At 51.1% G+C, this 20,216-nt stretch overlaps 1 protein-coding gene across 5 annotated transcripts; it reads right to left on the bottom strand.

Annotated features, from left to right (window-relative positions):
* Positions 1–49: 49 nt before the first annotated feature.
* On the bottom strand, positions 50–15,272 carry NLRX1 (NLR family member X1). Of its 5 annotated transcripts, none has more exons than XM_043900869.1 (10): positions 15,254–15,272; positions 12,808–12,935; positions 12,181–12,250; positions 11,622–11,710; positions 10,462–11,081; positions 9,267–10,082; positions 2,812–3,407; positions 2,486–2,572; positions 1,458–1,709; positions 50–1,130 (listed from the first exon to the last, which is right to left on the bottom strand). In XM_043900869.1, the coding sequence occupies exons 2-10, from the start codon at positions 12,875–12,877 to the stop codon at positions 809–811; spliced, it is 2,922 nt and encodes a 973-aa protein (XP_043756804.1). In that variant the 5' UTR covers positions 12,878–12,935; positions 15,254–15,272; the 3' UTR covers positions 50–808. The 5 variants fall into 5 exon arrangements, with proteins under 5 accessions (XP_043756804.1, XP_043756793.1, XP_043756789.1 ...); XM_043900858.1 differs by lacking the exon at positions 15,254–15,272 and adding an exon at positions 14,737–14,944; XM_043900854.1 differs by lacking the exon at positions 15,254–15,272 and adding an exon at positions 14,743–14,943.
* Between the last annotated feature and the right edge of the window lie 4,944 nt (positions 15,273–20,216).

Here is a 20,216-nt window from a genome sequence, read left to right as displayed (position 1 = left end):
GAACAGTACCCTTTCTTGAAAGCAACAGGCAAAATAGAGGCCACAATAGTTGGAAGACACAGCTCTTTAATAGCAGCAAGTCAGCGCCCACGTCCCTAGAAGCCACCAAGCTTGGGTACCATTGGTGAAAGGGCGACGACGGTGAGGAGACAGCACCAGTGAGACAGGAAAGTGGCTGCTGGCATCCCAAGTGTCCCCAGAAAACATAAAGGCAGGAGCGGAAACCCTCCAACACATCTGGACAGCAATGCCCCTGGCAAGTCCAACATGTGAAGAGTGCCCCCTGGTGGCAAAATCAGAGAGGAGCGTGGTGGTGCTGCTACAGGACAGGTGTATTCCCTGAATAGCTCAGCGGTAAAGAATCTGCCTGCAATGCAGGAGACACGGGGGACATGGGTCCAATCCCTGGGTTGGGAAGATCCCCTGGAGGAGGGCATGGCAACCTACTCCAGTATCCTTGCCTGGAGAATCCCATGGACAGAGGAGCCTGGTGGGCTACAGCCCGAAGGGTCTGACGCCAACAGTCGGACGCAACTTAGCATGCACATACCCACACTAAGGAACAGTGTGGCCACCAAATGCCACATTTTTCAGTCCTTCTGGCTGAAGGGAGGTGAGGCATGTTCCACAGTCCTGGAAACTCCAGACTTGGAACACTGGTTGGACATGCCCTAGGAGAGCAACTGGCACACCTGTGTGCCTATTCCATCCATCCCCTGAAGGGATCTTTCTAGAAGTAGTAGTGGAAGCTAGGGGATCACAGACAGAAGGGACTTGGGGCGAGGGGACACACACTGCTGCCACGGTCTCAGCTTCCAGGGCCGCCCAGCTGCTCCAGGAGGGCCCTGACCTCACCCTCCACCCGCAGCAGCTGGGCCTTACGCCAGGGATTAAGGGTGGCTCCCCGGTTGTCTTCCAGATCCCTCAGCAGCAGCTCCAGGTGGCGCCGGACCCGGCCCCGATCCCAGCTGTTGAGGTTCCGCTGGACTTCACTCAGGATCACGGACCAGTACTCGGACACTGCTGTCCCCTCCGTCAGCGACACCACAACCCGGGCACCGCCCTCTGCAGCGCTCCCCAAGTCCCGCAGGGCCTGGCGGCACTCTGAGCTCAGCTCGTTGAAGTAGAGACTAGTGGGAGACAGCAGAGTATATGCCGTTCAGCAGGGTTCAGAGAAGGAAGGCAGAGGGCAGGTGGACAGAAAGCGAGGGGTCTCATAACTCATCCCCTAGCTGTGGAATGCAATGGGGAAAGTGTCTGAAATATGCCAGAGACGGAGGGTGGTGGCCGGTGGGAGGCAGGGATGACACTAGAATTCAGTGGGACCAGAGTCGATAGGAACCAGGCCACTAGGACCCTAAGGGAAATGGTGGTGGAGAATCAGGGCTGGGGAAGGGCCCATCACAGATGGGGGGTGGGGTGATGGGACAGGGTGGGGGAGGGGCAGGGAAACTCACTGCAGCAGCTCCAAGGAAGGGTGCCTCCAGGCAGCCTTGGCTAAGGCCAGGGCCGCCGTGTCACCAGCACCGTTGTAGGCCACGTTCAGCTCCTGGAGCTGCTGGTTTCGGTCCAGCTGGGCAGCCAGCAGCTCTAGGCCCTCATCCCCAAGGCCCGTGTGCAGTAGAGACAGGTGTTTCAGGGAGGTATTTCCTGCCAGCCCCTCCAGCAGCAGGGCCACGCCTGCCGCCGTCAATGGGTTGTTGGACAGCCTAGGGCCACAAGCAGTCCAAGGTTATGAGAGCTCCTAGCAGCTGCCCTGTGCTGAGCACCGGGACTTGGGCCTAAAGGGTGCATCGCCTGGGGCAGAGACCAGCCTGGATGCAGAGAAATGCAGGCCAGGAAATGAGAAAATAGGGGTGAGCTCCCTGCAGAGGAGGAAGAGTGAGATGGAAGCTGGCTTCTCCCTCCCCTCCTCTGGCCTTCCATTCTCCTTGTGACACCTCCCCCTGTATTCCCTCTCCCCCTCCTCCTCCCTTCTTCCTCCTTTTTTCACTCCCTTCCAATCCCTGCTTTGCCCTCTGTTCCCAATTGCCCCTCCTTCTTCCCACCCCATTCACCTCCCCTTACTCCAACCCGAAATCAGGAGCCCAGGCGTCTGGGTTGCTAGTCAACCAGTCAACACTTTGGGAGCATCTATTGAGTGCCCAGCATCAGGGTCATCCTTGTGAGGCGACAGGTAAAATCCTGAGAGGGAACCAGTGATGCTGTTACAAGGCAACTGGCCTGGGTGTTATTTCACTGGCCCCTCCCCAGGCTGATTTTAGCCATGTGAGAGGCTTACTTAATACCTATGGCCTGTGGTACTTTCCCCCTGCCTGGCTGCTTGTACTAGACAGGAAGGATCGGGAAGAGGGGGGTGGAGGGAGTGGGTGGGTCGGGGTCTACCCTCCTGCCTTGTTTATTACACCAGGCATGTTGGGAAGCAGAAAGCCCACCCTTGACCATAGCTGGCCAGCAGGATGAAGCCCCCCCATAGGGCGCTCACCGCAGGGTAGTCACTTGGCACTGGTCATGTAGCAGCAGGTCTCGGAGGTCCCTGCAGGCCTCGGGGCCCAGGCTGTTGAGCTGCAACCTAGAGCAGAAGGTGGCCAGAGGGGAGGTAAGAAACCAAGGAAGGAGTTCAGCCTGGAGCCTGCCCACCCACTAGGACCCTCCTTCATCATCCACCTCTTGTAGTCACAGCTGCATCCCCTTCTGTGGCTCTTGTCACCTCTACCCACACCAGACTCACCCCACCCCCTGGTTTTTCCTCACTCCCTTTGGTCTCCTGAGCACCTTCTCCTCTGCCCGTGCAGGAGGGCAGGGCCTCACCCCAGCTTCCGGGCACGCAGGAAGACAGGCGTGAGCGTGCGCAACCCAGCAGGATCCAGCTGGCAGGAGGCCAAGTTCACCTCATCCAGGGCGTGCCTTCCACTGCCCAGGACAGCTGCCACCACCGTGCACTTGAGGGGTGTCATGCGCACGCCCGCCAGGTTGAGCTGGCGCAGAGAGCCAAGCACCTCGGCAGAGAAGCGCTGATTCTGGAACTCATAGTGGAAGAAGAGGTGGTCCAGGAGCTCCGAGGGGGGCAGCACCTGCCGGCCCAGCTTGCCCAGCTTCTTCTTGATGGCCTGGGCATTCTCCAGGGCATCCAGGGTCTTTATGGGGCAGCCAAGTTGAGCCAGCACTGCCCGGTTGTGGGCAGACAGAAGCCCGCCCATGAACATGGGGAAAAGCTCAAAGACTTCATCATCTGGAGGCTCGTCCGGGTGGCGCCGGGGACCTTCGACGCCCAGGATACTAGCACCCATCTGGTCTAGGACATCGTCATTGTAGTAGTCCTCCTCTCGGAACATCTCCAGCACCATGGCCTGGGCCACTGCCTCACGGCTCTTACCCACCACGCGCCCAAACACTCGTGGAACCACCTGGAAGGGAAGCAGTGTGGAGGAATGGGGAGGCGGGTGCAGCCTCCTGCTTGCCTTTCAGCCTTCCTGCCTAAGCCTCACAGTCTCCTTTAAACTGGAGCGTGATTTGTCTGATCACATTACCCCCCTCCTGCAGCACCTTCCGTGGCTCCCTGTTGCCCATGTGAAATAGAAAACTGCATATAATTGGCCCCAACTGGACCTTTCCAGAGTCATCTCTCAGCACTTGTCTCACGTACTCCAGACAAAAGGAAATTCTTTCTTTTTCCCTAATACTCCTTCTGTTTTCAAGTCCAGGGTTGGTGGGAAAGAATTAGCATATATTATGCATTTAGCTTGAAGAAATTAGCATATACTATTCATCTAGCTTGGTCCCAGGCCAGGTGGTGTAAATACATCACCATCTTCAACATCATCACTGTCATCACAGCAGCGATGACTGATGTCGCTCCTACTACTTCAGACCCTTCAAGGACTTGACCTGATGAAATAAAATTCATATTTTAAGGTAAGACAAGAAAAATTTAAACATAAAATTTTTCTCTGCCCATTTGGGCCTCCTCCCTTCCTTCTGGTATGCACTGTACATCTCTATTCCACATTTAACTAGACTTCCCCAAAGGCAAAAATACCTGCCACAAAGATCAGTTTCTCCTTCTGGCATCAGTTATGTGACTCCTTTGAAGATAACATTCCTTTTTCAATCTTCTAACAGGTCACGATAATCTACCCCTCACCTTGTGTATGCAAACATCTTAGGTGAACTTTATGTAGAATGTCGATATATCATTTTCCTTAAAGATAGCGACTGATGCAAAACAAGACTTCTCAGATGACCTGGGGGGATACTGGACCTCACCTCAAGGAAGATCTTAGCTTCAATACTTATTTATGATCTTATCAGTACTATGAGGTCTATTACTTGTATTTGCCTATTTTATAAGACTGTTCCCTGAATTACCATGTGACTGAGCTTCAGATAAAATTAATGACTAGGCAACTTGAAAGTGAAAGTTAATCACATAATCATGTCTGACTCTGCAGTCCCATAGACTGCAGCCTGCCCGGCTCCTCTGTCCATGGAACTGTCCAGGCAAGAGTGCTGGAGTGGGTTGCTCTTTCCTTCTTCAGGGGATCTTCCCTAACCGGCCGAGTCTCCTGCATTGCAGGCAGATTCTTTACCAACTGAGCCACCAAGGAAGGCCAGGCAACTTGAAATACTGATCAAACACATAGTTCTATATGATGAATGACTGTAAGTTGTAACTCTAATATGGGAAGAAGCAACAAGAGGGAATCATTTTCTGGATCATAACAGACTGGTAAGACAGGCAGGTCAGAGGATGTTGGCTACTGTGAATAAGGCCTAGTCCAGTAACCGCACACTGAGTGGCCCATCAGTGAAATCCTTGCCTGACCTGTGAACGAGCAGTCCTAGTCCCCTGGAACAAATTGGTCACAAACTGCTTCCCAAACCTTCATCAAAATTAAGACTGAAAAGGGAAGGGATTGTAAAGAAATAAAATAAAGAATGTTGCCCACCACCCAGTTCTACAAAATCAAGTCATTAGCCACTGCTGTTGCTGGCCTACAATAACCTTGAAAGGAATTCAGGGTAAAGATCAGGATGAGGCAATTTGTGCTCTGGTTAAACTGACAGTGAAAGTGAAAGAGGAGAGTGAAAATGCTGACTTAAAACTCAGCATTCAAAAAACGAAGATCACGGCATGCAGTCCCATCACTTCATGGCAAATAGATGGGGAAACAGTGGAAACAGTGACAGACTTTATTTTCTTGGGCTCCAAAATCACTACAGATGGTGACTGCAGCCATGAAATCAAAATTCACTTGCTCCTTGAAAGAAAAGCTATGACCAACTTAGATAGCACATTAAAAAGCAGAGACATTACTTTGCTGACAAAGGTCCGTCCAGTCAAAGCTATAGTTTTTCCAGTAGTCATGTATGGATGTGAGAGTTGAACTATAAAGAAAGCTGAGCATGGAAGAATTGATGCTTTTGAACTGTGGTGTTTGAGAAGACTCTTGAGAGTCCCTTGGACTGCAAGGAGATCCAACCAGTCCATGCTAAAGGAAATCAGTTCTGAATATTCATTGGAAGGACTGATGCTGATACTGAAGCTCCAATACTTTGGCCACCTGATGCGAAGAACTGACTCACTGGAAAAGACCCTGATGCTGGGTAACATTGAAGGCGGGAGGAGAAGGGGACGACAGAGAATGAGATGGTTGGATGGCATCACCTACTCAACGGACATGAGTTTGAGCAAGCTCCAGGAGTTGGTGATGGACAGGGAAGCCTGGTGTACTGCAGTCCATGGGGTCGCAAAGAGTCAAACATGACTGAGCAACTGAACTGGACTGAAACTGACAAAACTGGTCCTTACATATTTTCAGGAGAAATTTTTATGAACCTGGATTTTTGCATCTTTCCATACTTAGGAAAGCACTAAAACCATTAAGATGTCTGTTCCTCATGATTAGATGGGGCTTCCCTGGTGGCTCAGTGGTAAAGATGTGGGTTCAATCCCAGGGTCAGAAAGATCCCCTGGAGAAGGAAATGGCAACCCCCTCCACTATCCTTGTCTGGAGAATACCATGGACAGAGAAACCTGGTGGGCAACAGTCCATGAGGTCACGACCCGAATGAGGCAACTAAACACACAGACACACACACACTCCCTTCAACAAAACAGCATATGTACTGGTCTCCCTCTATACGTCTGAAAGAGTTCTTAGAACTCTCTGAGAGACTGTCTCCCAGGTTAGAATCCTCAGATTGGCTTGAATTAAAATTTCCATTTCTCTCTTAGATATGTTACGGAACCACTGACCGAAACGGCCCGCCTTGACCAGAGCGATGATGACCACTTGCATGAGTGATCTCACAGTAGGAGGTCCCAAAGAGGAACATGGTGCTGCTGCCAAATGCTAACCTGGTAAACCTGGGAGGGGCCAAAAGGAGGGAGGAGATGCCAGCCCCATAATACTGTCCTACTAACATCCCAGAAGCCTTCACACTGGAATCCATCTTGGCTAAGAGATGCACACGCCACTTGGAAGGACCCTGAGTCAGACTAAATATGGGCCAAACAAGATGACTGACCAAAGACAACCCAGAAATTAATCTCATCACCGTAAGTCCTGAGACTGTGAGTCACGGTGCAGAGCAGTTCTGCTCCTCCCCACCCCCTTTCCTACTGCTCTCTGCCTGGACGTCCCTTCCCAATAAAGCCTCTTGCGTTGTCAGTATGTGTGTCTCCTCAGACAATTCATTTCCAAGAGTTAGACAAGAGCCCACTCTCAGGCCCTGGAAGGGGTCCTCCCTCCTGCAACAGATGGACGATTGATTAATTTTTCATTGACAGGCCCCTGCCAACCACAGCGCCTTCATCACAGCCTCTCACTCACTCTGCTCTTGTCCTCTCTGCTTCTCTCTCTCTCTCTCTCTTCTGTCTTTTTGACAGCGCTAAGATTTTTCCTCCTTCAAAGCTATATCTCTTCCTGGAGTGTTTCTCCCCCAGTGCTTCTCCTGGTTAATCCTCCAGGGATCAGATTAAATGCCCTTCCTACAGAGCGGCCTTCCTTATCCCCCTAAATGAGGTCCCCACCTTACACACTTCCACAACACCTGGAACTTGGCTTTCCAGGCACTTCACAGGATTTTTAATCATATGGTTATGCTGACAAGTTTGTGTTGAGACTGCATGATCAGAAAAGACAAAAACCTGGGGTTCTGTTAGTTTTTTTCCCTCTGAATCTAACACATTGTCTAGCACACAGCAGGCGCTCAAATATCTGTCGGAAAAAAATGAATGTCTGGGAGGTTGGTGACATCAGCTCCCATGTTTGCAATGGTTCTGAGAAGAAAGGACCTCTGGCCAGAGCCACGAGGTTGTTTTGTGGCGCCTCCTCTACTAGCGTGCTGCAGTCCATGGGGTCACAGAGAGTCAGACACGACTGAGCAACTGAACAATTACCTCTAATGCCTGCCTTTTTTTTTTTTCACTTGTTACAGGCAAGGTTCTCACCATGGAGGGTAGAGGGTCCCTGCCCCAACAATCATCTGGAGACAAGATACGAAAACAGTCACCCTGGGAAGCTGAATCAATAGGCTCATATAGACAGAGATGGGACCCAACCTCTGCTAGGCAACCCTCCCTCGAAGAGGGGCTGGGGATGCGGTGCTCCCTCAAGTAACTGAGCGGCTTTCTGAATCCCATCAGGAGACCACAACCCCACTGCAATCCAGATGAAGCAAGGACATCCTCAAAGGGGTGAAGCAGCCTCAGCAATGGCCATTACCTCCCTGCCTGAGTTGATGCTGTGAGAAGGGATGGACTGCCTGAGCCTGATTATGTTTAACAAAAAAATTTTTTTGTTAGGCTTTTTATTTATTTTTATTATGCTGCACTGGGTCTTACTCTCAGCATATAAAACCTTAGTTGCATCATGTAGGATCTAGTTTCCTGACTAGGGATCAAACCTGGACCCCCCGAATTGGGAGGGTGGAGTCTTAGCCACTGGAACACCAGGGAAGTCCCTAACAAACAATTAAATAGCACTTACTATGTGCCAGGATCTGCAGAGGAAGACATTTAACCCTCATATTGGGCCAATGATACAGATTCTTTATTTTTCCAGTTTGGAGTAGGAAATGGCAAGCCATTCCAGTATTCTTGACTGAAAAATTCTATGGACAGGGGAGCCTGGGCGGGCTACAGTCCATGGGATTGTAAAGAGTTGGACATGACTGAGTGAATGAACACACACATTATTCCCATTTAACAGATAAGGACCTTGAGACACAGGGAGATTAAGTAATTTGTACGAAGTTACACAGCTAGTAAATGGCAGAGCCTGGATTCTGTGTTACAGAATCCCTATTCTTAACCCTAATGCTTTGCTGCCTATAAAAAGGAAAACCTGTTAAAATTTTGTCCACTTACCAAGGCCCTGCTTCCTCAAGATAGGTAAGTGAAACATTTCTACAGAGGACCGGGGTTACCAGCAAAGCACCACAGCTTCACAGAAATATCCACAGTACATCAGTAAAGTTTAGCAGAAAAAGCACAGGATTCGGAACTATATAACACCTGCACTCAGATCCCAATTATTCTACTTACTGAGGGACCGTGTTCACGTTACTTAGCCTCTGCGAGCCCCAGTTTCCTCATCTAGAAAAAGGATTATAATAGTGTTTCATTTACAAGGCATCCGGCAGACATCAGCTGAAAGTGGATACTTCTTCCCGTCAAAAACTTACTGCATGTGCACTGCGCACAGCAGTCCTGAGGCCTGTAATTTGGTTTCTGGGGCGGACCTGCACCCCGGACGGACTGTCCTAAACCAATTACCAATGCCATTTATCCTCCTGCTATAAATGAATAAAATGCCATCTGCTTTATAAACCTGTCTCTGGTGATTAAGTTAGGATGAGACATCACTCCCAGAGTCTCATCACCTCTGAGGAATAGATACAGTTGGGTTTCCGGACCTGCAAAGCACAGGATAGACCCTGGACTGTAGTGACCCCTGCCGCCCAGCAACAAAGACTAGGAGAGATAGTAAACCACCCCCCAAAACCTATCATCAGAGTTATGGGATTGTTATTAACAAAGTCCCTGCACCCTCAGGTTCCCCTCCAAGCGTTCCCCAGCCTATAGCTTCTCTCTCCCTCTTCCTTATACCCCAATCCCATTAAAAGCCAGACTGCCCAGATCTGAAACAGAGCCAAGAAGGAGATTCACAGCTATGCAGGGTAAACAGGTTCCTTACGGGAGAAAAGCAGGGGTGAACAGGGAGGATGGGGCTGGCAGCCAGGGGTCCTGGGGCTGTTACCTTGAGAAGGTTGAGGAGCAGCGGCAGGGCCCGAAAGGGCAGCAGCTTGGCCACGATGCCCAGGACCAGGCTGACATCCTCCCCGACACGGCCCACGAGCTCGGCCACTTCCTTGCCCACCCGCTGCAGAGTCGTCTTCCGCAAACCCAGCACAATGTAGAGGGCAGCCAGGTATTCCTGCATGGCGGGCACGGTGAACACGAAGGCACCCTCGTGTCCTGGCTCCACGCACGGGGCCAGAAAAAACCGCAGGGCATCTCGGCAGAAAACGTGCAGCAGCTGAAACTCCTCTTCTGTCTGGACGCCGGCTTCCAGGCAGCCACGCACGTCCTCTTCAGAGAAGTAGGTCTTGCGGGAGGACACCCCCTCGTAAGCCAGCTTGCCCATGGTTCGGGCTGCATAGGCCATCAGGGACAACTTGGAGGGGTCAGTGCTGTCCAGCATCTCCCCACTGAAGTTAAGACGCAGGAAGCTGGTGTAGATGCTCGTGAGGGTCTGGCCGGCCGGCGTGGGGGCATGCAGGAAGTGCAGGGTGGCACAGACGAGCCAGCAGTAGGAGGGCAGGAAGCAGGCAGCAGAGATCTGGTGGTGTCCCTCCAGGTTCCGGGTCAGCATCTGCACCAGGTGGTCGCGCTGAGCTGGCGTGACCGACACCCCCCCAGCTCCAGGCCCGCAGTCTGGCTGGTTGAGGCGGAGCTGGAAGTAGAGCTTCTGGAGGTTGGTATCGGAGAAGCCACAGATCTCGCCATAGCGGCCCACGTACTTGCTGGGGATGCGGCCGATCGCAGAGGACCGGGTGGTCACCAGAATGCTGGCCTGGAAAGGGCATGGTGGAGGGTTAAAAAAGACCCTGGTGTCCTCATTGCCTCACTTGCCAGGGAGGAGAGTCCAAGGGTGAAGATGATGATGACTTCAGTAATAATAACTCAGGCTTACTGTGGACCCACTATGATCCAGGGCACCGTGCTAAGCACTTCATATGCAGCATCTCATTTGATCAACGCAACTCAAGGCAAGAAGGAAATGGAAGCCTAGAGAAGCTACTGACCAGCTCAGTCCCACAGCTCAGAAGCAGAGGAGCAGGATTTGAACTAACCCAGAGCCAACGCTCCTATGCATTAAATATGTGGACCCAGAATGCAAAAATCCTTAGGGGGCAAGTTAGGGACAGCAAATCGGGGCAGGGCACACTCACCTCGGGCAACATGTATTTGCGCAGCAGGTTGATGATGATGGCAGCTGGCACCTCTGGCTTCTCAGGGTCACTGCAAAGCCCTGTGCTGGCCAATGAGAAATTGAGGTTGAGATGCTCCAAGCCGTGGAGCACAAATAGCAGGCGGGAGCCGGCAGTGGCCATCAGAGGCAGAATCTCCTTCAGGGGTGTGTAGCGCTGGGCTACAAGTTGGCACAAGGAGGCGGGAGCAGGGCCCAGGGATGACAGGTCCTCGCAGGAGAAGGGGATGAGCAGCTCGAAGGCTGGCAGCCGCCCATAACACCAGTCCAGGACCATCTTGCGCACCAGCGTGCTCTTGCCTGTGCCCACGGTCCCGTAAAGCACCACCGTCTGCACCCGACGCCCACAGGCATCTGGGTCAAAGAGCTGAGACAGGGCTAGCGGGGGGAGCCCAGCAGAGGGTGGCTGACGCTCCAGGGCCAGTTCAGCCTGTGGGCGCAGCAGCTCATCAGGGGTGCTCTCACGGATCACAGGGTCTACATGGACTGTGTCTAGTGCAAAGGTCGGGCCGAACTGGCGCTCTTCCCTGGGCAGCCGACTGAACCACTCGGCCAGGTTGCGGCGGTGCCGCTGGATAGCTTCTGAATGGGAAGGCAAGAGGAGAGAGGGGCGTCAGGGAGAGGGGCGGAGAAATGCAAGAGCTTAGGGAGATGGTAGGGTCAAGCTGCCGAGTCAAGACACGACATCGGGAGATGCTGGGGTCCAAAATGGTGCTGGACACACAGGACTCCCTCAGAATGTCCAGGAAGTTCAGACCCCTGTGACAGGAAGTGGGGAGCCATGGGATGAGTGATGGTGAGTCTGGGCTGACTGGTTGCACAATTATCTGTGCATGATCTTCCCTGACAGCTAGAGGCAGGGATGTGTTGAAGGGAGGGATGATATGTCCCTCCCAGTGCTTTGTACATCGAAAGCGTGCACTGCACGAGTGTCACAGGAAGGGGTACACAGATAGATGGATAATAAGGCCAGGGAGAGTGGGTCCACGGATGGCTGATGGAAACGGATGCTCTATACCACCTTCCTGCTTGCTTCTCTGCCCACCCTCCCCGACCCCATCACACCCCCTGGGATTCCAGCAGCCCATCTCCTCAGGCTGACTGAGGAGCCAGTTCCTTTACCAGATGCAGCAATGCCCCGGAACAACTGTCCATGCGTCCCGGATGAAGGACCGTTGCCCACTGAGCTTCCATTGTGGCGTATGAAGGCCCTGTGAGCAAAGAGAGGGGGTGAGCTGGGGCTTGGCTATTGGGCTCAGGCTCCACAGAGGCTCAGAGTCCAGTCCTGCCTTAGCTGATAGGCTTCTGGCTTCTTGAGATCCAGCCCTGACCCTGGACATCCAAGTCCAGAGCCTAGTCTGACTCACACCCTTCCCAGGGCCTGAGGTCTCGCCCCTAGCCCTCCAGCTCCCCACTGCTCCCTGCCTGCCTGGAATTCAGGCTGGCCTCTGCCGGACTCCGCCCACTTTCCACCAGTCCTTCCTCTGGCTGACCACTGTGACTTGCACCATGGATGATATGAGCCAACTTCCTCTTTAGGTCTACTAGCTGACTCTCTACCCTTCTACCCACCGGAAGACCAACCTCTCCCCAGGACATCAAGCTCTCTTCAAGTCCTGACCCTTCCCAGGCTACTCTGCTGTGTCCACATGTGTCATAAAGTATGACACCGAGGCCTCACCTCAGGGACCCAAGAGGGCCCTCCCCTTTAAGGGGCCAACTCCAGTGAATCAGGAAGGGGATACGTTCATCTACAGAGAGAAAGAAGAAGGAAGAAATAGCATCGAGAACGCAACCACATTAGCTCAACAATACACAGACCCCACATCTACGTCAACCCCCCTCATCATTTGCTCTCATAGCATCACGAACTGCCCCTTTGCAGCAGTTATTATATTTCATTATGTAATTATTTCATTAACACTCATTCACACACATACCCATTCTTCCATGAGAGCGGGGATTATATCTGTTTTGTTCATAATTATCCACTTAGAACTAAGCACAGGGTCTAGCACACAGCAGGCACTCAATAAATATCTGTTGAACGCAAAATGAAATCAGACAAGTGTTCCTGGACTTATGTAGCTACAAGGACCCTCAAAGATCTTCCAGTTTGACTCCCTTAGTTTAGGATGGGAGAAAGGAAGCTGGGGAGGTGCAGTGACTTGTTCAAGGTCAACAGCTAGTGAATCACAGAACTGGGACTAGCACACCTGGTGTCTGGATCCCTGCTCTCCTGGGGGTGCCGTCTGGACTCTGAAGATGAAGGAAGAGTTGGAAACAGAAACCCTTACTTTCTGCTCACCTGCTGGCTGGAGTACTCTTCCCAGACCAGGGCTCCAAGAGGCCCTGGGCAAATGGCAGCCCCACCTCATGGCAGGAGAAAAGATCAGAGCCTGAGGGACTGAGCACACCGCCTTCTATCCAGTTCCCCTGCAGGAAAAATGGTATGAATGGACCCCACACACCCCAACTTTCCCACCCCACCTCCTCGAGCTGGCCAAAGGGTGACCTTCCTCCTCAAGAGAATATTAGCTTTTCATTAAGTGTCAGTATCGCCAAAGCCCTGGCCTGGCCTTCAGACCTCCCTCCTCTACATCCCCCACCTGAGTGATCCCATTTTATCTCCTACCATCCACTGCCCCTCCTCCCCTATGGCTTCATGATTGCCTTTCTCCTGAGTTCCAGCTTAATGAACTATTTAGTTATCCTTTTAAAAAAACAAATTTATTTATTTTGGCTGTGCCACAAAGCATGTAGGATCTTAGTTCCTTGACTAGGGATGGAACCTGTACCCACTGCAATGGAAGGGTGGAGTCTTAACCACTGGACTACCAGGGAAGTGCCCCTCGTTGTCCTTTTCTTCTTTTGCTTGGCTTCCAGCAAACTCACAGGAGTTCTGTGTTCATGTTCAGAAGCTTTTCTGAGCCAACAATTCCCAGTAAACAGTCATCCACTATCTTCTGAAGTTTTTCTGTAGCTATCAGGTCCTTTTAGCTGAGTTTTAATGGTTTGACCGTTTTATCTTCTCTGTGACTTTTATCTAACCTGCTTTTCAGGTTGGCATAAATAATAGATAAATGAATGAAGGACTTCCTACTTGGTGTCTCCATATGGACATCCTGCCTGTGCTGCAAGACGCATGCTCGCAGAACTGAACTCAGCATCCCTCGTCCCTGTTCAGTTACTTTATGGCACGTCTTCCCAATCACATGATTTCTACTTTAAATCTGACCCCTTTGTCTTCAAATTCTTCTCTCCTCCTTCATACACTGGAAACAGCCCGGCCCATTCCTCCTCCCCATTCTTGGCCAGCCTGTTCCTATTGCATCATCCCTCCCACCCCTGTGCTAACTCAGACCCTCTCCAGACTTCTGGGGACCCCTCTTCTCTTTACCGGCCTCTGCCTTCAGTGTCATCCATTCCCATCCCTCATCCCAGCCACCAATCGCCTCCCTAAAATCCTAGGTTGTATGGAGTCCAAATTACCTGACCCACACCTGCTAGTTTTCTGATAATACCCCTGACTGGTGCCTTATTCACCAGGCTTTCGGCATCTTGCTTGCACTTTACTTTGTTCATACTCTTCCATCAGCTTGGAATGACCTTTCTCTCCTACCAGAATCCTACCCAAGCTTTTAAAAACTGCTTAAAGGCCCTCTCCTGGAAGTCTTTCCCAATCCCTGAGCTCCTTTAAATGAAGCACACAGCTATTTGGCAGCCGGTCTCCACTGGGATGTGGCTCCTTAAGTGCAGGACACACTTAGGGAGAAGTGGGTGCACTGGGTCCTCTTGCCAGCAGGGCCAACCAGTGGAGGTGCAGGCTGGGGCTCAGACCTGGAGTCCCGGTTGCAGAAGAAGGGTTAAGAGGCGGCCCTGGCAAGCTGGAAAAGCTTGGGGAAACTAGTGGGAAAAAAATCTGACGCAGGGCCTCTAATTCAAGATGGGACTCGCGGTGGGGGCGGGGGTGGGGAAGGTAACTTTCGGAAGATCTCCAGAGCAGTGAGAAAAGAAGAGGGCACCGCAGGAAAGGTACCAGGTCTGTGCTCGCACAAATCCAGAGCGAATCCTCTTAATCGGGGACCCCAGCTTTCCTTGTTCAAGTTGGTTTCAGACCCAAGGGGAGAGCCCGCCACAACGGCCACCATTCAGCGCACCGCTGCGTCCGACGCAACCCCGGCAGCCAGCTCCTAGCGGCTCCAGCCCAGCCCCGCCCCGCCCCCGCTGCTGAGACCTTTACCCGCCGCGGTCCAGGCCGGGAGCGGTCGCCGCCGGAGTCTCCCGCTTACTCGCAGAGGCCCCGGCGCGGCGCCGCGCTTCCTGCCCGCCCCGCCCGCCTGCGCGGAGCCCTGCCCTTTCTGGCTACCCGCCCGGCAGCGGGCACGCGCGAGGACGCGCCTCGGCGCTCCGGGCCTCCGCGTCCTGGGAGGAGGGAGATAGCGCGAGAGGCTGGGGTCCCGGAGAGCAGGCCCGGGGCGGGGACTTCTTCCCCATTCATCCGGCCATCTCCCCGCGCCTTCCGTCCTACACCTCTCCATCCGGCGGGCCCTGCCGCTGGGACTGTCTTCTGCAGGTCGCCGAGCGACAGTCTCATCCCATTAGTCACCACCGCTCAGGCAGGCCTTGTTGCAACCCCCATTGTACAGAAGAAGGCACTGCCGCTCAGAAGGGTGAAATGACTTGCGCCGCCAGTTGACCCAACTTGGAAGGGGAAGAGCCAGAACAAGAATCTGGGGCCTAGGTCTTCCTACCTCGGACCCCTGGCCCTTCCCGAGGCGACCTCACTCCCTCATCGCCAGGACATTCTTCCCTCTGCCTCTTCACCGCTTCAGCCCACCTCTTGGCAGAGATCTTTGGATCTTCCGTCTTCCCTCTGTACCTGGCTCTCTTCACCTCTGCCCCAACCTCTGTGTGTGGCTTCTGGTCACTTGCCTCAAGGAAGACAGAAGAATGGGGCTGAGGGGCTGCTCCCACCTCTAACTGCCCTTCTTGTCTGGCACCTAGTCATAGCCTAGCCCTGGGGCTTCCTGGTCCTCAGAACCCCCACTCTCCCTGTGCTTCCATACCTGGCACGCTCGGGACGCACGAAGCTGAGGGAGGCGTCACCCACCACCCACAGCCAGGGCATGCCTCCGCAAGCAGACACAGGTGTGCACTGAACTGATGTGAGCAGTAGGGAAGTGGCAGAGAGGCAGCAGGGCAGGGCTGGGAAGAGGGCTTTGTGATCCTGATTTCAGCGAGGCAGCAGTGAGCAGTGGGTTGAAGCAAGATCTTAATTCCCTCTCCAGGAACTGAACCTGGATCTTTGCCCCCAGTGAAAAATACATGTATCACAAAGGCAGAAATTGTAAATGTAGGTACAAAGTATCATTAGAGACATAGCACAACAGGTGAGAGAGCATATAGAGAAATGGCTTGTTTAGTTAAGGCAGAAGCAAGGCAGAGATGCACACCCAGAAAGAAGGGGCGGACCCCTTAGAAAGGAGGAGTGCAGTAAAAAAGCAGTGAAGTCATTTATACAGGTCAGTACTTCTGGGTCTTTGTCTTCCTTCAGCCAATTATCTGGTTTCTTTTTCTACACCTGACCTACCCTGGGACCCTCCCCTGGTTGCACAGGCATCCTTCAGTCAAGATTTATCTCGAAGTGAAGGCTTCTGGGAGGCACAAGACTCATTCATTATTGCCTGGAATTATCCCCTGACTTTTGACCCTCAAGGAGCCTTTCTGCGCATGTGTAGTGTCTCCTTTGTCCCAAAAAGGGGGGAGTGGAGATCCCTTAATCCTTTACTCAAACAGAGCTTTACACCTCTTTGTCCTTGCTATGACTATCATTTTTATTATTGCCATGACTATTACCTAAAGGTGTTCACAAGAGACAGAGGCTGGCTATTTACCCTGCTTCTGTTGTTACTTCCTCAACTGGAGCCTATCTCTTATATCAGGAATTACAAACAGTTGTTAACTACCCAGGCTAAAGCCCACTTCTTCCAGCCCCATGAAATGCAAACAGGAGGCCAGTTGTAAATGTCTAGCCTGGAGCCCACCTATCTCCTGACTCAATCTCTACCTTCCATCCAGACTGAAGATTCACTTATACGTGTAAACATCTGTTCTTTCACCAAACGCGTGGTATTGGGCTAAAACTGAACAACAAGAACAAGAAGAACGAGGACCAGACCAGAGCAGCTCCCCTCTAGGGGACCCAAAGCACGGTACTTCAGAGGCAGATGGAAGCCTTAGGAAAGTCTGGGAGAGGAAGTTACTCACTGACTGTGACCCGGAAGTGACATTTGAACTGGATCTTAAAAAATAAGGTGGTACTCAGCCCAAAAAAACAATGAAATATTGACATTTGCAGCAACGTGGATGGACCTAGAGATGATCATACTAGGTGAAGTAAGTCAGACAGAGAAAGACAAATATCATATGATATCACTTATATGCAGAATCTTAAAAAAAAAGGTACAAGGAGGGAGGTTCAAGAGGGAGGGGACATATATATTTATCTATGGCTGATTCGTACTGGTATATGGCAGAAACCAATAATATTGTGAGGCAATTACCCTCCAATTAAAAATAAATTAATTTTTAAAATGAACTTATTTACAAAACAGAAATAAACTAACAGACATAAAAAGCAAACTTATGGTTACCAAAGGGGAAAGGGAAGGGAGGGATACATTTGGACTTTGGGATTAACAGATACACATTACTACATATAAAACATAATCAGGGACTTCCCTGGAGGTCCAGTGGCTGACTCCACGCTCCCACTGCAGGGGCCCAGGTTCAATCCTTGGTCAGGGAACTAGATCCAACATACCATAACTACAAAGGTGCCATGTGCTTCAACGAAGATGGAAGATCCCACTTGCCACAACTAAGACCCAGCACAGCCAAATAAATAAATAAATACTTTTTAAAAAATAAAAAGTAAAAATAAAATAAACAGCAAATAGAACAGGGAATTATATTCAATATCTTGTAATAACCTATAATGGAAAATAATCTGAAAAAGAATATATATATAGTTGAATATAAATATATATATATATGTGTAAAACTGAATCACATTGCTATACACCTGAGACATTGTAAATCAATAATGTGTCAATTAAAATTTTTCTTAAAAAGCCAAGGAATGGAAGGGCATTCCTGACAGCAGGAAAACAACACATTTGATTTCAACAGCATTCTGAACAGGGAGTGGGAGGGGTAAGGGGTGAGGGGAGAGGAGGCAGAGTGACCCTGCGAATGTGATTTTAGGGCCTGGGGGGCTCCTCTAGCTTCACTCCACTTCCCTAGCCATGTGAGGCAGACAGGCCTCTGGCTGCGTTACTGGACCCAGTACAGAACAAACCATTTCCCTCCCCTGCCCCCTCAGAGGGCATGGCAACCATGTAAGCTTTATTAATGACATATAATTTGACCGGCCTCTTGCAGACAGAAGCACTGTGAGTCATGCTGCGGGCATGTGCCCTGTCGTCTGACCTCAGGACGGGGCAGCAGGTGCCACAGGGCCACAGCACGAAGTGCCCTGGTCATCTCTGTCCTCCTGCACCTCGCACAGACCCTGACACAGAAGGCAGCACCGTGTTGAAGGAAACGATCTCTGGGTCCAGGAAGGTTGGCATTCAGGGAGAGTGGGTCCATTTCAAAACATGCTTGAAAGCCGCCCGGCACCTCCACAGGTTACTGGGACTGGGAGTAGAAATTGAGAAGACTCTCAGTGGCAAGAGTGTAGCAACTTGAGGGCTTGCTCAAGGCACTTCTCCATGCCTTGGTTTCCTTCTCTGTAAATGGAGGAAATGATCACACTCCTCCTCTCAGCCTCAGGGGGTTGCTGCAAGAAACAGAAGTGCTTTCTCTGCAATTAGGTGAGCCACTCTGCGAATGTTCTCTGTGCCTGAATGGCCTTTGCTGGCTCTGGAATGGCTGTTCATTTCCTTTAGCTCCTAAGGGAATGTACAATTGTGTGAACTTATAAGTGTTACTCTTTTGAAAGTATTTTAAATTTCATCTTAAAAGAGAAAGAAAGGACTTCCCTGATTGTCCAGTGGCTAAGATTCTGCCCTCCCAATGCAGGGCCCCTGGGCTCAATCCCTGGTCAGGGAACTAGATCCCACATGCTGCAACTAAGACTTGGTACAGCCAGATAAATAAATATTAAGAGAGAGAGAAAGTAAAAATGAAGAATCTTTAGACTATATAGTGGTGGGATTTTGTGCCTTCTGACTTATGGGAGCCATCTATTGGCATTATGCCAGGGAGAAGGTGGCACCCAGTCCAGTTCAGTTCAGTTCAGTCACTCAGTCGTGTCCGACTCTGTGACCCCATGAACTGCAGCACGCCAGGCCTCCCTGTCCATCACTAACTCCTGGAGTTTGCTCAAACTCATGCCATCGAGTCGGTGATGCCATCCAGCCATCTCATCCTCTGTCGTCCCCTTCTCCTCCTGCCCCCAATCCCTCCCAGCATCAGGGTCTTTTCCAATGAGTCAACTCTTCGCATGAGGTGGCCCAAGTACTGGAGTTTCAGCTTCAGCATCAGTCCTTCCAATGAACACCCAGGACTGATCTCCTTCAGGATGGACTGGTTGGATCTCCTTGCAGTCCAAGGGACTCTCAAGAGTCTTCTCCAACACCACAGTTCCAAAGCATCAATTTTTCGGCGCTCAGCTTTCTTCACAGTCCAACTCTCACATCCATACATGACCACTGGAAAAACCATAGCCTTGACTCGATGGACCTTTGTTGGCAAAGTAATGTCTCTGCTTTTTAATATGCTGTCTAGGTTGGTCATAACTTTCCTTCCAAGGAGTAAGCGTCTTTTAATTTCATGGCTGCAGTCACGATCTGGTGGCACCCAGAGTGGCCCTTAAAGCTAACTAGAATTCCTGGAGCTAGGACTCAGACTTCCCACTTCCCAACCCCCATGCCCACCCCCATAAGAAACTCAGTTAGTCCATCTCCAGCCAAGCACCCAGCCAGTCATAAATTGGGCCCTACCCTACCCATGGCACTACTAGGGTATTCTGGGCAACCGGCAGGACTGATGCTGCCCTTTCCTTCAGTCCTCAAGCTCAGGATCAGGAGGAAAGAGGGTGAGACAATGTATTCCTTCTTGGGTAATCCTCCTACCAGCCCTTAAGGCCTTCCAGACAATTGCCTACTTCAAATCTCAGGCCACAATGATAGGGACAGAGTACAGGGACAAAGTAGGTGATTAAATAGTTAATCCCACTAGGTGATTGTAAGTAAAAAAATATGGGAGACCCCTGTAAGTTAATGGGTACTCAAGAAAGCAGGTTTGCTTAACCACAAAACCACACAAGCTTGTTTAGCAGTGAAACCATGCAACAGAAGCACAAGACGTGCTCCAAAACAAGCAAACAATGGTTAATGATTCCTAGGACATGCTTTCTGCACACATAAACAATATTTGGTCCATAATTTGTGGACCTAGCTTGACCATACAGGGACAAGAAAACTCCCCTGCTCATCCTGGAGAAGGAGTTGATGATAGAAGCACAACATTAAAGACAAAGAAGTTCTTCTCCCCTTCCTCATTTTTCTTTTGATTATAAAACTGTAGCCCAATAAGTACTGGGTGCAGCATCCCTTGCCTGCCTGCTTGTAAGTCTCACAAGCATCCTATTCTAATGAATCATTTCTATCTTCTCTGTGCTGAGACATAAAAAATTATGGTACCGGA

The sequence above is a fragment of the Cervus elaphus genome, chromosome 1, assembly GCF_910594005.1.
Source record: "Cervus elaphus chromosome 1, mCerEla1.1, whole genome shotgun sequence".
NCBI lineage: Eukaryota > Metazoa > Chordata > Mammalia > Artiodactyla > Cervidae > Cervus > Cervus elaphus.
The sequence above is the reverse complement of the archived record's forward strand: the minus strand, read 5'-3'. Positions and strand labels throughout refer to the sequence as shown.